This window comes from Pseudophryne corroboree, chromosome 1 (assembly GCF_028390025.1).
Source record: "Pseudophryne corroboree isolate aPseCor3 chromosome 1, aPseCor3.hap2, whole genome shotgun sequence".
Lineage (NCBI taxonomy): Eukaryota > Metazoa > Chordata > Amphibia > Anura > Myobatrachidae > Pseudophryne > Pseudophryne corroboree.
The window spans coordinates 212,749,155-212,766,463 of NC_086444.1; the positions used below are offsets into that span (position 1 = coordinate 212,749,155).

The following is a 17,309-nucleotide window of genomic DNA, read 5'->3' on the forward strand; positions in this document are numbered from 1 at the left end:
GAGAAGTTGACATTTTATGAAAAGAAGTCAAAACGAAAACAAATTAGTAATGCAGCAGAATGGTCATTAAAATCAATTAGGCTTCAGAAGGCAGAAAATTTAGCAACTCCAGAAAGTTTTTTTTATACTTTAATTTTCCATATATAGAAGAAATCTATATACAATCAGTGTGCATTTAAACAGTTTATAAAGTCAATCAGTTTACTGGAAATCATACTGGCTGCATAGCACATTTGACATTATTGCCAATTTCTTAAAAAAGGGAACACAAATGGATTGACAATAACATTTTGGCTGGTTTGGACAATAGAGCTCATGTATATCAAGTCGCCCGGTATTAAAAACAAAACCTAATGTGAACGGTATCAGGCTGCATAAAATTTCTTAGATTTTACCCCAACATTTAAACACAACACTGACAACTGCTTAAAATTAAAAACAAGTAACCTTATTAAGTGTAAAGTGGAACACTACATGACAAAAGAATGGAATTAGTGTTCCCTTTCCCCAGTTTTTTTTTTTTTTTTACATTCTGAACATTGATTCCATCAAAACTATTAAAAACCAAAAAACATAATGCATTTACATATTTCCATACTTGACGAGAAGGCCTGAGTTGGTGGGGAAAGGAACAGTCAAAGAAAGCCTGAGAAAGGAATAAATGTCCATTTAATTAATTTACAACAATTTACAGCAGTTTTGCTTTGTATAAAAAAAAGAAAAAAAATATTACAGTTGATCACGAAAAAGAAAAAAACTGGCTATTTTACAGGTTTAGGTACAGGATTTAAATATTCAAGCATATGATGAGAAGCGGCAAGGTGGTTGCAGTGTACAATGTAAACAAATAGCTTTGGAAAGTGAACAAAGTTCTTGACAGCATTTCCCAGACAATAAAAAAACCTCTTCAATTACTTGTCAACAAGATCATCGGTCAACACAAAGATAATACATAGTTCAAAGAAATCGGTTTTGTTTTTTTTGTTGTTATTTTTCTTTTTTGTTAAAACGCAGTCAAAATGGGCAGTGCTGAGGTCTCCGAAATAGTAAACATCTTCTATTTCTTTTTTTAAAATGCCACGTTTGCAGCAAAGTGCAGCATATACCTTAAATACAAAAATATTCTCTGATCTGTTGTGATAATAGACCTTGCATTCAGGAACGTAGTGATGTCCACACTTGGCAGATACAGTCCATTTTCTTTCAAGTCATGTAAGGCAATCACTGTGATAATTTTACTGTATATGGCTAATGTCCCGGACTGCAATCCTTGTGTTATGTTTTGCGTCCACTCCATATATGTTCCGGAGTACTTTTGTGATCTGACGAACACTCAAAGGGTGATCTACGACCCAAAGGAGATCTGGAGTCGTACGGAGACCTCTGGTCTAATGGTGATCTTGGCCCACTACTAGAGGCTCTATGGTCCATCTGCCAGTCTGAATGGTACCTGTAATCCCTGGATTTATGATGACTGTAGTCTGAGCTAGATCTATGATCCGAATGCAAACGGTGGTCAGAATGAGAGCGATGATCAGGGAGGGATCTGTCTTTTGTATTTCCTTCCATGTTTGATCTATGGTCTCTACTTCTGTGGTCGTCTAATTTTCTGTGTTTGCTTTCACTGTGGTACCTACAACAGAAATACCCTTTTAATCCACTGAATTGACATTTTGCATACAAAAAAAAAGAAAAAAAGAAGCAATTTAGATGAGAAATGGTTTTGGCAAAAATCACCAAAAAACAAAACAAAAAAAAGAACAACTTGTTTCATGATTGACATACTAGATTATGGGTCACCAAATGTAACCATCTCCCGTATTCCCCAGTCAATAAAAGGTCATCTCCATAGGAAAGTTACATAGAATATTTGTACAAACACTAAGACTTCAGTCTGGAACAGAAAACAGAAGGAGGAAGCGGTGACATCCTGGATAAAGACAAAGGGGTATATTTACTAAATTGTGGGCTTTTAGGAGTGGAATGTGGCCCATAGAAACCAATCAGATTGTAGTTATTATCTTCCAGAAGGTTCTATATAAATAAGTAGAATCTGATTGGGTGCTCTGGGCAACATCTTCACTTCCAAAAACCGGCAAACATACCCCAAAGAATGATTTGGTCTGAACTTACCTGTCCTGTTTGTAGTGATGATCCCAGTCTCTATGGTCTTTACCATTGCTGAAGCTAGAATACGGCCTTTTCCTGGGATCACCTTTCTTATAAGTATCACTATGGTGTCTGTCCTTGGGGTGATCATGATACTGTGATAAATGCCTGTCAGAGGAATAACTGTCTCTGCTGCTATCATCATGGTTTGTGTTTTCTTTTAATCTTTCTACATCTGAAAAACAAGCAAGTGACAGGGCACATCAATCATAATACAATTCCGCAACAATGGCCTTCTACATAACAGCAACATGCTGGACACAAACTTAGTGTATGGGTCTGTACACACAAAGAGAATTTCATATGGTGTAGGTACAGGTGTGCGAGAAGACAGGGCACTGTGCATATATTATACATATTTTGTAAATGACCCCAAAATATGGCAAGTGCTACACATAAGTTTGCAATTATTTTATTTTTTTGTTTTGCAAAGCAAAAGGTCAGCATGCAATCTATGCCAATAAGTGTCAAAGACAATAGCTGCACATAGATACATGCCTCAATACCCCACACAGGTGGAACCATGCACTATAAACAAAGCAAACTAATAATAGTATACATCCAATTAAGTACAACAGATGAAAATATATAGATAAATTGAGTCATTTTTACCAGGATGTCGAATGATTGTGTTCATACTACTGCTAATGTTCTGGTCATTGTGCTGTACATCACCACAATAAAAAAAAAAAAAAAAGGAAGGGAAAAAAAAAAAAAAGGAAAATAAATAAATTAATGAGCAACAGGCAACGCATGAAATCATTACACACCATTTTTCTCATAACAGAGTTCCTCAAATGATTATCGACAAGACAAACTAGGATATAATTACCTGAGCTTCCTGGCGTTTTTTGATGGCATGTTTGTACAGTTTGTGCAGTTTCCGTGCATCAAATTCAGTAAATTTGGATACAAAAATCCATAGGTTCCTTAAGACAGAGAAAGTTGATGATGGCAAGTGACTACTTAGAACACAAACTTAAAACAAGCAATACACAATGCCTGTCTCATAAAGCCTGTTAAAAGCAACATTAGCAAATTCAAGTATCAAGGGCCTTATTCAGGTTTGTTAGCAAACCAAAAAAAATTAGCAGTTGGGCAAAACCCTGCTGCACTGCAGGTGGGGCAAATGTAACATGTGCAGAGAGAGTTAGATTTGGGTGGGGTGTGTTCAAACTGAAATCTAAATTGCAGTGTAAAGATAAAGCAGCCAGTATTTACCCTGCACAGAAACAATATAACCCACCAAATCAAACTCTCTCTGCACATGTTACATTTGCTCCACCTTCAGTGCAGCAGGGTTTTGCCTAATTGCTAACTTTTTTGGTGTGCTAACAAACCTGAATAACCCCCCCTCCCCCCCCCCCCAAAGTATGGTGAACAGAACAGAAAGACAAGCCCAATTGTATGCAAGGATGGAAGAGTTTATGGAAAACTCCCACATACTTCGTCCCTTATACAATAATTTTATGAATACAAATGTGAAGGGTACTCGTTAATTGATGTTAGTGCAGTATTACTTGGGCACTTTACTGCATTTGTTGCTGGACAACTGCTAGTGGTCTGTCTGTCAGCACAGGAGATATCCGAGCACTACACATGCTCAGCACACAAGTGTTTAAGCTCTGAAGAATCTACAGGCAAACATGTTGGGTACTTAGGTGACTGTTCCTCTTTTAGTTTTCAATAAGTCATCAGTGAAGCACTTACTTTTATTTATTATTACAATTAAAAGTTCTTTATATAGCATAATCAGGTTATGCAGAGCTTTTACAGAGAATATTCCATTCATTCTCATCAGTCTCTGCTCCAGTGGATTTTACAATCTATATTCCTTATCATATGGACACACTAGGGTTAATTGTTTGTCAGCTGACAATCTGCCAGTGTGTTTATGGAGTGTGGGAGGAAACTGAAAAACCCAGAGGAAACAGATGTAATATGAGGAGAACATACAAACTCCATATAGAGAAACACAAAATGTAACAGCAGATAAGAACCACTTTGCCCATCTAGTCCATCCATGTACACGCACACATATAAAGTGGTAGGAATGGAACATATGACCTCAGTGCTGTGATGCAGTAATGCTAACCATTACACCATCTATACTGCCCTAGATCAACCACTACAAGAAGTGAACTTACTACCTCTTTGCTGTGAAGCAGTAATGCAGACCACTACACAAACCATGCTAATAAACGACTACATGCAGCATCTTCAAGCTTATCCACGCCTATGTGGCAGGAAGGCAGCATTTCCCTATCACCAAGCAATGACTGGAGGTGCTGCAATTAGTGCTAGTGTGAAAGCACACTACAGCAGGCCTCTGCTCACCAAACCCATACGTGTATATTCTCTAAATTTGTGTAATGCTGATTTTTAAGCAATCACATTGCTCCTACATGCTATAACAGCAGTCTTTAGCTGGGCTATAATGCCATTATTTTAGTCATATACTGTCAAGTCCTACTGTCATGTCCTTTTACATGTGTGAATGATTTCACAATACAAAAGCTTTGGAGGCAAAGGACGTCAATGAGTGCTCTCAGAACTGAAGGTGGAAATAAAATTAGAAAAGACAAAGGGAATACGCAGACCCCAGACCTAATATACAGTATAGTACACATACAGATGTGTCCTCATACATTTAGCTTCAATATACCCTGAAGCACGAGATGCCTGGAATGAGTGAGCCGCCAAGTCCCATTTAGCTCTAAAGTTAGGTCTCTTTTTTGCTGAAAGTTAGTAGACTAGGACGCACAAGGAGACTGTGCTGATTAATGTGATATATGACACTTGTATATCTGTGTGACTGAGTCTGTATATGGAGCAGAACAGAACTTGTATTGGGGGGAAAAAAAGCTGTGGCTGCTACATTGTAGCACTTCCTATACAGATTCAGAGACTCAGTCACACACAGATACACAAGTGTCAAATCATTTCTAATTAATCAGCAGAGTATCCCGCTGTGCCCTATGCACATTGCGTTGCGACTAAGATGCATTATCGGCAATAAAAGATGCCCAATGCTAGTCTCACGCGATCTGGCGTGCCAAGAGGGGCTGTATGGCGCGACTGCAGCAAAGATGTATGAGGACACATCTGTGGAAATAAAATATATAAAATAATAAAGAAAAGGTGCACACTACTTACTTCCTCCATTGTTTTATTTGTTCTGGGTTTGCATACTCTTTTAAGCACTCTGTAATGTGATCCCCAATTTTAATCAGACACTGCCTGGTGTGTTCAAGCTGCTCCCTCTCAGACAGTCCTTTTTCTGGTCGGTCCAGCTGCTTTAATGCAGCCTTCACTGGTCTCATTCTTTCTTTACACTACAAAATGAAAATAGCGTAACAGGTCAGATTCTATATTGACTTTATTCAAATTTGACAATGTGCGCAAATGCCCCAAGCTTGCTCTTCTTTCAAATGATTTAAATTGACAAAAAAAAAAGAGAAACTTGCTGCAATGGTTCAAATGATGCAGCCATCTCAATATTAAGCACTATACTGAGGGCCACAGAACCTCAAATGAGCTATTTGAGAGGTGAATATCCTTACTTGATTGGAAGAAATGAATGATCAATTCTTCTGAAGTACATTTGGTCATTAAGCAAACAGCACTTTTATTTATATGGCGCCAGAATGCTGACACGTACTTTGAGTGTAGCAAAGACAATAACTCTATGGAGTGCACCATGTAGAGAGTCAATGATGTATGGGGGTGTGAGCTTTTTACTTTAGATTTGCACCATGTAATAGGGCTCTTCCAATTATTATAAAATGCTATTAAAGAGGCATTCTTCCATGCTTGTAAGAGTGTTGTTTAATGTGCATACTGAAAGGGAAGCAATCAATTTCATCAGGAATAGGTGACATCACTGTGACACTTTAGGCGGTATTTATATGTTTTCCGCGCCCGATCTCCCATCTAAAGTGGTGGGAGAATGCGGGTGCAATTAAAAAAAAAAATCACATGTAAAGCAGCTAACTCGACCAAATTGCTGGGCACGATTGCGAAAAGAGCCGCTCAAACGGGTCACTTTTTGTGCATTTCAGCTTGTCACGCCCGGGGGGGAGTGAACTGAAATGTAGACACTGGCAGCCATTGTGCCCGAACAGAGCTACAATTGAATAGCTCCATTCGGTACCATCTAGTGGCTGCCGTCGATCAAAACATTTAAATTCCGATGTGTGTGTGTTAACAAAATATTACTACATGCCCTGATTACAGGCTGCATTTACATGAATGTAAAAAATGTGTGTGTGTAGGTTACAATTTTTTAGACCTTCCCTTGAGTATATTGCCCTCAGATGCTACAATTCACATGTTAAAAGCTTTTAATAAACCACAAAAGTACCCCAGCACACTGAAATAAAGTGATTAAAGCTATTACAAAAATATGTTAATTAGCATTGAACAAGGTTGTATACAACTAAAATCCAAGCATAACACTACATTAAACTTACAACACTGAAAGTCTTCTGATCAAGTTCTTCTGCCTCTTCAGATATCGGAACTGGGTCGCTGCTGGCAGTTATGTGCACTGGGGTTTCGGCAGCAATGTTTTTCTTCGGTTTCTCCTTTTTCTCCTCCAATTTTATATCATTTACCTGCCCAATAAAAGAAAATAAAATTGTCAGAACATTTACTTGCAGTGGCAAAACATAAGGTGGATGGATTTAAATACTGTGAATGCTAACCTTTGCAAAGTCACCTTTAATTTAATGGGACAAAGCTGTAATTGCCAATGCTTTCTAGTTCTTCTGACGAACCTACTAGCCAAATTGTATGGTTTTACGTTGTTGTGTATGATGTGTCAACAAGCAGGAGTTTTTGGTGACTAGACAGGTTTTCCCAATGACAGGTTTATTTTCTACCCAATTAATGTGTGTACTATCGGGTACAGGATGTTTGCATACATTCATTAGACATGTTCTACACCTAAAATAGGCTATAGGCCTTATTCAGAGATGGACGCAATGTTGATGGTTGTACAGATGGAGCCGTTATCTTAGCCGTTTTTCCGCCTAAATGGAAGTTTAGTCGCACCTAGGAGATAGGTTAGGTTGCTGAGTTTATGCACGGACAGGCGCGTTGAGGCACGACTACATACTCAGCATGCAATACATATCCCAACCACTGGGTAGCTAATGCTCCACTAATCCAGTACTTTAGAGCGAATAGCGGCAGATTGATCTACAAGCTCTGGCAAATGGTCAGTGACGACTGTAATGTTAATGTACTGTATACTGTACACACAGACCAATGGCCAGATGGAGAGAGTAAAAAAAAAAGTTTATACAGACACAAACGAACATGTTAAAACACTTATCCATTGCCGGTTTACTAGTATCCAAGTCCCTCGCAGTTGTATACAGACGCTACTAATGTGTAAAAGCCATAATGTAGTTCATTGACGTAAAAGTACAGATGTGTCCACATACATCTTTGCAATATCCCACCATGTATGGCTTGGTTTTGCATGCCATAGACTCAGAGATTTAGCCATACCTTGTGATTTTTCTTAACTTGCTTATTTAATATGTTACTTTATACATATTCTATTATGGCAAACAAAAGTTCTTAAGTCCATCCACTCACTACTCGTGAAAAACATCTTAGCCGTGTTTTGCGTTATGCCAAATTTAGCAAAATAACAAAGATGTAAGTGGACACATCTGTATGTACCGTGTTATGCATTATGAGCGTCCAAGTCCTGTAATGCATACACACAAGGCGTTTATCATGAGGCGTCGTGCCCGAGTGGTGAAGTGTGCCGCCTCCCATGCTAAGAGTCCCAGGTTCGATTCCCACAGTGCGAGTGCATGTTTTTTCCTGACACTTTATTAATTTTCTGTTATTTAAGCCCTCAGCTATGGAGCCATCGATGGCATCGTTTTTGCAAGAGTCAGGGCAATGCTGAAGGAGCGTCTCAATACCCTAGTTATATTACACAAGAACAACAGTGAAAAGCGAGCTCTATGCACATTACGATACACCAGACTCAATCGCATAGCAAGTTGACAAAGTGGCTGCCGCCCGTGACTCTGCACCTCTTGAAAGCCCTCAGCTATGGAGCCAGCGACGGCATCAGTTTTGCAAGAGTCAGGGCAATGCTGAAGGATTCTACCTTGAGAAAGACCAGCAGCATCGCGGGTAGAAACGCGTTGGTATTTAAGGGACAGATCACGGACTCCGAAGCTGCTGTTGTCTGAACATCTGGATAGCCGAATTCATTACCAAACATCAGTTCCATTGGCCTTTTCCGGAGAGACACCTGGTGACTGTTATCACAAACTGCTGTTTTGAGAGCTGCCTAAAATCAGTTCTCTCACATGCTGGTAATTATTCTGGCTACCTGTTTCCAGCAGATTTTTTGGGAGGAATTTATATGTATTTTATGTGATTTTAATGTGTGTCAGTGTTTATCATTAAATTGTGACTGTACTACACATGCTATGATTTTTCTTTTGCATATTGCCCTGCATCTATGAAAAATCAATAAGTGAAGACGGATCCCATTTGGTGTCTGGATCATTCCTGTTAAACAAGGGTTGTATTACTCCTCATATTTCCATTATATCCACATTTTGTTATTTATTGTGATGGGCGCCTGAGGGAACACTCTTTTCCACCACCCAGTTTTTTGTCTGTTCTAGAAATTAAGATACTTTTGGAGGCGCATCTTTGGAAATTGTGAGTACTTCAAGGCTGCCGTGTGACTTTCTGCGCGATTTAAAGGTTCCGAAAGAGTTTTTGTATTCAATGCAGAAGGAGTGTCTCAATACCCTAGCGAAAACACACAGTTGCAATAGGTCCCGTAAACATATCAATAAATATAAATAGTGTATCCTGACGCAACTAACTGTTCGAGCAACACAGCACTGTACTGTAGTTCAAGAGATTGTGTCTATACAGTACTGTGTTGTACATTTATTGTAACCTGACCTCCCTCCCAGTCTATGAAATGAGCAGGCTTCCAGGGGGGGGGGAAGGGGGAAGTGGATGGGGGCTAAATACCATGTTTTGCAATATGGGCGTCAAAGTCCTGTAACGGCATACACAAACACCAATGGGGAGGGATCACTGCTTACAGTACATTTACACATGAGCTTGTTCTTTATCATGAACACACGCCTTATGACAGATACACAAGCTCATGTCTAAATGTAAGCAGTGATCCCTTGCCATTGGTTTTAGATTATGCCCTAATGGCTACGGGGCTTGGCCGCTCACAAACTGTACTGTATCCCTAACTTCAATGGACCATACAGTAGCTTAAACTCGTTGTTTTGCGTCTGTATACACTAAATGTATTAACTGATCATTCTACGGTACCTCATTGCCCCTGTGTATTTTAGCTAGGGTATTGAGACGCTCCTTCAGCATTGCCCCGTAACTTGCTCCATAGCTGAGGGCTTCCGTGAGGCAAGGGGTTACAGGCGACAGCCATTCTGTCAACTTGCTATGCGATCGAGTCTGGTGTGTTGTAATGTGCATAGAGATGGCTCGCTTATCCCTATCACCCCTGTCTATTTTAGCTAGGGTATTGAGACGCTCCTTCGATGAGGCATGGGGTCACGGGTGGTAGCCATTTTAATAGAGTCTGGCCTGCTACAGTATTGTATGTGTACGGTGCATAGAGCTCGCTTATCCTCATAGCCGCTGTGTATATTAAATACGCTCAGGCAGATTTCCCCTGCTTTATGTAAAACTTGTGTGCACACTTTGAATGTGAAGGTATAGTACAATAGATACAAAAATAAAAAATTAATACAGTGTCAGGATAAAAGGATCATGCATTCGCACTTTGGGAATCGAACCCGGGACTCTAAGCATGGGAAGCGGCACACTTCACCACTCGGACATGTCGCTGCATGACAGATGCATAAGCCCATTGGTTCTGATTATGCCGTAAGGGCTACGGGATTTGGACGCTCACATGTCCCTAACATCAATAGACCATACCTGTAACACAAAGAGTAATAATTACCAAACGGGCCAAGGGTGCTTCAAGTTCATAGGGATACTGTTTTATGAATCATTCCAAAGTATACTCAGAAATCGCTTAAAACAACAAAAAACACAATCATACTGTAAAACTGTTAAATAACAATGCACTACACAATAATCATATAATGGACTCGTACCCAGACTTATGGTCTACTTATCAGTAGACATGTATCGCCTTACTAGGGTAGTGGGCCAGTAGTATGGTTTCCCCAGGAGCCGTCATACACAGGCAGGTGAGTAATCCACGTGTCTTCCCGTTACCTCCTTGGTGGAGGTAATGGGAGGACACGTGGATTACTCACCTGCCTGTGTATGACGGTTCCTGGGGACGCCTGGTTATTATCATAACATGCTTTTGTGTCTACTATCATCTGTAGACCACAACACTTGGTGAGAATCCATTGTCTGCCCAAAGATTGTAATTTTGTTTTTATAAATAGTATTACACTATTTGGAGCCTTTCTTTACATCAGAGGTTCTCAAACTTGGTCCTCGTGGGCCCACACAGTGCATGTTTTGCAGGTAACCCAGCAGGTGCACAGGTGTAGTAATTACTCACTGACACATTTTAAAAGGTCCACAGGTGGAGCTAATTATTTCACTTGTGATTTTGTGAGGAGACCTGCAAAACATGCACTGTGTGGGCCCCCGAGGACAGAGTTTGAGAACCTCTGCTTTACATGAATATTGTGAATACTTCGTTTGGAGAAGCTCTCCGGTCCATAGAGGTTAAGAAAAGGATTGGGATAAACCATACTACTGGCCCACACCCCTATTAAGGCGATACATGTCTACTGATATTATTATCCTTTATTTATATGGCGCCACAAGGGTTCCACAGCGCCCAATTAAAGAATACATAAACAAATAATCAAACAGGAAAACAGCAACTTACAGTTGATGACAGTATAGGACAAGTACAGGGTAAATAAACATAGTTACATCAGCAGATGACACTGGAATAAGTATCAGGTGGCAGAAGACTGCGGATTGTGGTGCAGTTGAAGATTATTAAAGTAAGAAAGGATAAGCACATGAGGGAAGAGGGCCCTGCTCGCGAGAGCTTACATTCTAAAGGAGAGGGGTAGACAGACAGGGGTGACACAGATGGGGTACATAGAGAGCGTAGAACAGAGGGTCAGGATGAGATTTGGCTGGGTTTGGTGAAGAAGTGGGTCTTGAGAGATCGTTTGAAGTTTTGTAGAGAGGTGGAGAGTCTGAGGGGGAGGTAGGGAATTCCAAAGAAGTGGTGTAGCACGTGAAAATAAGTAGACCATAAGTCTGGGTACGAGTCCATTATATGATTATTGTGTAGTGCATCGTTATTTAATAGTTTTACACTATGATTGTGTTTTTTATGTTTTAAGCAATTTCTGAGTATACTTTGGATTGATTCATTAAACAGTATACCTATTAACTTGAAGCACCCTTGACCCGTTTGGTAATTATTACTCTCTTTCTGTTGTTTGAAGTGTTGGTGACACTTTATTACTTTTGGGACACAGGCTGCTATAGGCGCACGAATTGTGACCACAATTTTTTCGCATACCTGTAAAACGTTCGTTTGCGTCAGTATACACTACTATTTTTGTGTGGTGATTTCAGGACTTGGACGCTCACATATTCCTAACGTCAATGGACTATACTGTGGCTTTATCACGTTCGTTTGCGTCTGTATATAATGTACTACTGTATTTGCGTCTGTACACTAATATATTGTATGACATACTGTAGCAAATTGTCGCGTAATAAGACGCACCAGTAAAGTAGTTCAGTATTGTATTGCAATGGTGATTTTAAAAAGCGACTTCTGGTGGATGATCGCAGGTATTACACTTAAAGGTAACGCCAAACGCTCTGTGCGCCTCCCTACGACTATGCAAGCCTCGTTGCGCCCAGCCACGCTGCATATGCCTGATCGCAACTAACGCCTCAGCCAGCAAAGATAACGTAGGCTACATCTGTATGTAGTGGAGTGATTTATTGCTACTGCGCAAAATGTCCTGTAAACCCTTACTGCACACGTGCAGACCCAAGTGGCCGATGGTGTTCGCTACAGTGCATGACATAACTAACACTTGAGAACGAGGTTTGTGATTACTGTCCATGTCAGGATGGAGACTGAGAGGTGTGCTAAAGTCAACACAAAAAAAAGGCAGTTTCGTGTGCGTTATGGTTGGGAACGCTGCTGCATTCTCAATGACAAATCCACTGCTTCAGAGACCAATTTAGCTGGTTTGGGGAGAGTAGACCTAGGAGTGTTTACAGTCTCTACTCTAATTACATAGACCAGAGAGCCCGAAACTGGGAATCTAAGCGCTCGTACACTCCGTCTAATGGTGGAGCATAAAGGGAAGACTGAGACTAGCACTGGCATATTTCCTCAACCGCTAAGTAGAGCGCGGCTGCATTACTACCCATCTCTGCATCAGGCCCTGTTCAGGACATTGTGGTTTGGCTTTTTACTCTTACTCGTATGGACACAAATTTTGGACATTTTAATTGCCTCCCATGAACAATGAAATGTGATGTACTTTGCTGGTGTAAAGCAAACAAACAAAACATAATGTGTCCCGCACATCTCAAGTACAGTAGTAGAAACGGTGTTTATTCACCTTTTCCTCTCGGACTTCTTTTTCTTTAACTGGCTCTTTTACTTTTGGTTCCTTTTTCTCTTTTGAATCTTTGTCATCTTTCTTTTCTTCCCGATCTTTCTTTTCCTTCTTTACCTCCTTCTTGATCTCTTTAATTTCCTTCTTGTCTTCAGGCTCCTTTTTTATAGTTACTTCAGAATCTGTTCGTTCCTCATTCTCTTTCTCGGCTTTAGGTTTTTTACTGTTTGTTTTCACAGAAGCATCGTCTTCCTATAATAACAGCACAATTAAGCTGGCACTGTTAAATCTAATGGATTTCAACAAACTATGCCTCGAAAAATAAATGCTAACTGCTTCATTGACACGCATTTTATGCACTAAATTTATGGAATGGTTCAAATATATTGTCATTGCATTTACACTCGCTATGCTAGTGCTCTATCAGATTCTAGAATCAAAAACATCTCTGCAATAGCAATAAATATATTTATTACTAAATATTAATAACAATAATATATTTAGACTATGATATCTCAGACCATTGGAATGTACTGGGTGAAATTCAATTTTCCCCCCCCCACCGGCAGCCAGTAGATGTCGCACAATGGAGCGTTCAATTGTTGCTCTGTACGGGTGCGATGGCTGTCGACACGCAGCAAAGCATTTCAGCTATCCCCCACCCACCCCCGGGTGTTTGGGCGCCAAAACAGGACTTTTTGCGCTGCGTCCATTAGTTTAGTCAGGTTTTAGCTGCTTTACGCGGCTAAACGCAACTGCTAAGGAGTCCCCTCGATCTCCTGTCACTTCAGACGGGAGATTGGGTGCAATAAAACAATTGAGTTACACCCACTATGTCCAACGATAAATATGCAAGACACCTGCCTTCTCAGACTTGTGGCATATGCATACTTGGAAATCACAAACATAGTAGTTCTACATTTTACCATTGTGATATTTCATTTAACTAATATTAAATTTGTAACAAAATCAGAGAACATGAGAAATGCAAACAAAATGAAAATCACGGTACCACTCCCAGCAGTACTTGTTTTACATATTGCCCAAAGAGCATAAGAAAACAGAATTTTTGTATTCACGTTAAATCTTTTTTATTGCAGTCGCCGAGGGACACTGGGAGCATGGGTATGGAGGGCTCAGGCAGAAGGGTCTGAAACCTCACCCACTCTATATTCCTTAACCTGCAGGGGAAATTATATCAATCCCTTAAGATAAGGAGACAGACAAAAAAATAAAATAGAAAATGAGGAAGACCTTATTTATCCTCCCTACAATCATCAACTTAAAACTTTAAGGAGTGAACCAGTAAAGGGCAGATATCCAATGAATTTAGAGAAAAGGATATAATACAAGTACAAAAAATAAGAATTTACTCACCGGTAATTCTATTTCTCGTAGTCCGTAGTGGATGCTGGGAACTCCGTAAGGACCATGGGGAATAGCGGGCTCCGAAGGAGGCTGGGCACTCTAGAAAGATCTTAGACTACCTGGTGTGCACTGGCCCCTCCCACTATGACCCTCCTCCAAGCCTCAGTTAGGTACTGTGCCCGGACGAGCGTACACAATAAGGAAGGATTTTGAATCCCGGGTAAGACTCATACCAGCCACACCAATCACACCGTACAACTCATGATATGAAACACAGTTAACAGTATGAAACAATAGAGCCTCTCAACAGATGGCTCAACAATAACCCGATTTAGTTGTACATAGTTATGGTTAAGTATTGCAGATAAACCGCACTTGGGATGGGCGCCCAGCATCCACTACGGACTACGAGAAATAGAATTACCGGTGAGTAAATTCTTATTTTCTCTAACGTCCTAGTGGATGCTGGGAACTCCGTAAGGACCATGGGGATTATACCAAAGCTCCCAAACGGGCGGGAGAGTGCGGATGACTCTGCAGCACTGAATGAGAGAACTCCAGGTCCTCCTCAGCCAGGGTATCAAATTTGTAGAATTTTTGCAAACGTGTTTGCCCCTGACCAAGTAGCTGCTCGGCAAAGTTGTAAAGCCGAGACCTCTTGGGCAGCCGCCCAAGATGAACCCACCTTCCTTGTGGAATGGGCATTGACAGATTTTGGCTGTGGCAGGCCTGCCACAGTATGTGCAAGCTGAATTGTACTACAAATCCAACGAGCAATAGTCTGCTTAGAAGCAGGAGCACCCAGCTTGTTAGGTGCATATAGGATAAACAGCGAGTCAGATTTTCTGACTCTAGCCGTTCTGGAAACATATATTTTCAGTGCCCTGACAACGTCTAGCAACTTGGAGTCCTCCAAGTCCCTAGTAGCCTAGGCACCACAATAGGCTGGTTCAGGTGAAACGCTGACACCACCTTTGGGAGAAACTGGGGACGAGTCCTCAATTCTGCCCTATCCATATGGAAAATCAAATAAGGGCTTTTACAAGACAAAGCCGCCAACTTTGATACTCGCCTGGCAGAAGCCAAGGCCAATAACATAACCACCTTCCACGTGAGATATTTCAGATCCACGGTTTTTAGTGGTTCAAACCAATGTGATTTTAAGAAACTCAACACCACGTTGAGATCCCAAGGTGCCACAGGAGGCACAAACGGGGGCTGACTCTGCAGCACTCCTTTTATAAATGTCTGAACTTCAGGTACTGAAGCTAGTTCTTTTTGAAAGAAAATCGACAGAGCCGAGATCTGTACCTTAATGGAACCCAATTTAAGGCCCATAGTCACTCCTGCTTGCAGGAAATGCAGAAATCGACCTAGTTGAAATTCCTCTGTTGGGGCCCTTTCGGCCTCACACCATGCAACATATTTTCGCCATATGCGGTGATAATGAGTTGCTGTAACCTCTTTCCTGGCTTTAGTAAGCGTAGGAATGACTTCCTCCGGAATGCCCTTTTCCTTCAGGATCCGGCGTTCAACCGCCATGCCGACAAACGCAGCTGCGGTAAGTCTTGGAACAGACAGGGCCCCTGCTGCCGCAGGTCCTGTCTGAGTGGCAGAGGCCATGGGTCCTCTGATATAAATTCTTGAAGTTCTGGGTACCAAGCTCTTCTTGGCCATCCACGAGTATCGTTCTTACTCCTCGCCTTCTTATTATTCTCAGTACCTTTGGTATGAGAGGCAGAGGGGAGAACACATAAACCGACTGGTACACCCACGGTGTTACCAGAGCGTCCATAGCTATCGCCTGAGGGTCCCTTGACCCGGTGCAATATCTTTTATAGCTTTTTGTTGAGGCGGGACGCCATCATGTCCACCTGTGGCCTTTCCCAATGGTGTACAATCCTATTGGAAGACTTCTGGAGGAAGTCCCCATTCTCCCGGGTGGAGGTCGTGTCTGTTGAGAAGATCTGCTTCCCAGTTGTCCACTCCGGGAATGAACACTGCTGACAGTGCTAACACATGATTTTCCGCCTATCGGAGAATCCTTGTGGCTTCTGCCATCGCCATCCTGCTTCTTGTGCCGCCCTGTTGGTTTACATGGGCGACTGCCGTGATGTTGTCTGATTGGATCAGTACCGGCTGGTTTTGAAGCAGAGGCCTTGCCGGCCTCAGGGCATTGTAAATGGCCCTCAGGTCCAGAATATTTATGTGTAGGGAAATAACCTGACTTGACCAAAGTCCCTGGAAATTTCTTCCCTGTGTGACTGCCTCCCAGCCTCAAAGGCTGGAATCCATGGTCACTAGGACCTAGTCCTGTATGCCGAACCTGCGGCCCTCTTGAAGATGGGCACTCTGCAGCCACCACAGTAGAGATACCCTGGTCCTTGGAGACAGGGTTATCAGCCTATGCATCGGAAGATGCGATCCGGACCACTTGTCCAACAGGTCCCTCTGAAAAGTTCTTGTATGGAACCTGCCTAATGGGATTGCTTCGTAGGAAGCTACCATTTTTCCCAGGACTCGCGTGCAATGATGCACCGCTACCTATTTTGGCTTCAGGAGGTCTCTGACTAGAGATGACAACTCCTTGGCTTTCTCCTCCGGGAGAAACACTATTTCTGGTTTATGTCCATAACCATCCCCAGGAACAGTAGACGTGTCATAGGAACCAGCTGTGACTTTGGACTGTTTAGAATCCAACCATGCTGTTGTAGCACTTTCCAAAATAGTGCTACCCCGACTAGCAACTGCTCCTTGGACTTCGCCCTTATAACGAGACTGTCCAAGTACGGGATAATTACAACTCCCTTTTTTTTTTTTTTTTGAAGGAGTATCAACATTTCGGCCATTACCTTGATAAAACACCCTCGGTGCCATGTACAGTCCAAACGGCAGTGTCTGGACTTGGTAATGGTAATCCTGTACCACAAATCTGAGGTACTCCTGGCGAGGATGGTAAATGGGGACATGCAGGTAAGCATCCTTGATGTCCCAGGATACCATGTAATCCCCCTCGTCCAGGCTTGGAATAACCGCCCTGAGCGATTCCATCTTGAACTTGAATTTTTGTGTTCAAGGATTTTAAATATAAAATGGGTCACACCGAACCATGCGGTTTCGGTACCCCAACCCGTGTGGAAT

The 17,309-nt window shown here is 41.6% G+C and overlaps 1 protein-coding gene across 6 annotated transcripts in view; it reads right to left on the reverse strand.

Moving 5' to 3' along the window:
• Window positions 1-651: 651 nt before the first annotated feature.
• CHD1 (chromodomain helicase DNA binding protein 1) overlaps window positions 652-17,309 on the reverse strand; it is a 290,764-nt gene continuing 274,106 nt past the window's right edge. For all 6 annotated transcript variants that reach the window (XM_063964069.1, XM_063964066.1, XM_063964068.1 and 3 more), the window contains 7 exons: window positions 12,804-13,052; window positions 6,642-6,785; window positions 5,326-5,504; window positions 3,002-3,098; window positions 2,782-2,833; window positions 2,134-2,344; window positions 652-1,633 (listed from right to left, as the gene is read on the reverse strand). In XM_063964069.1, coding sequence (XP_063820139.1) covers window positions 1,276-1,633; window positions 2,134-2,344; window positions 2,782-2,833; window positions 3,002-3,098; window positions 5,326-5,504; window positions 6,642-6,785; window positions 12,804-13,052 — 1,290 coding nt within the window. In that variant the 3' untranslated portion in view covers window positions 652-1,275. The remainder of the gene's footprint in view (window positions 1,634-2,133; window positions 2,345-2,781; window positions 2,834-3,001; window positions 3,099-5,325; window positions 5,505-6,641; window positions 6,786-12,803; window positions 13,053-17,309) is intronic.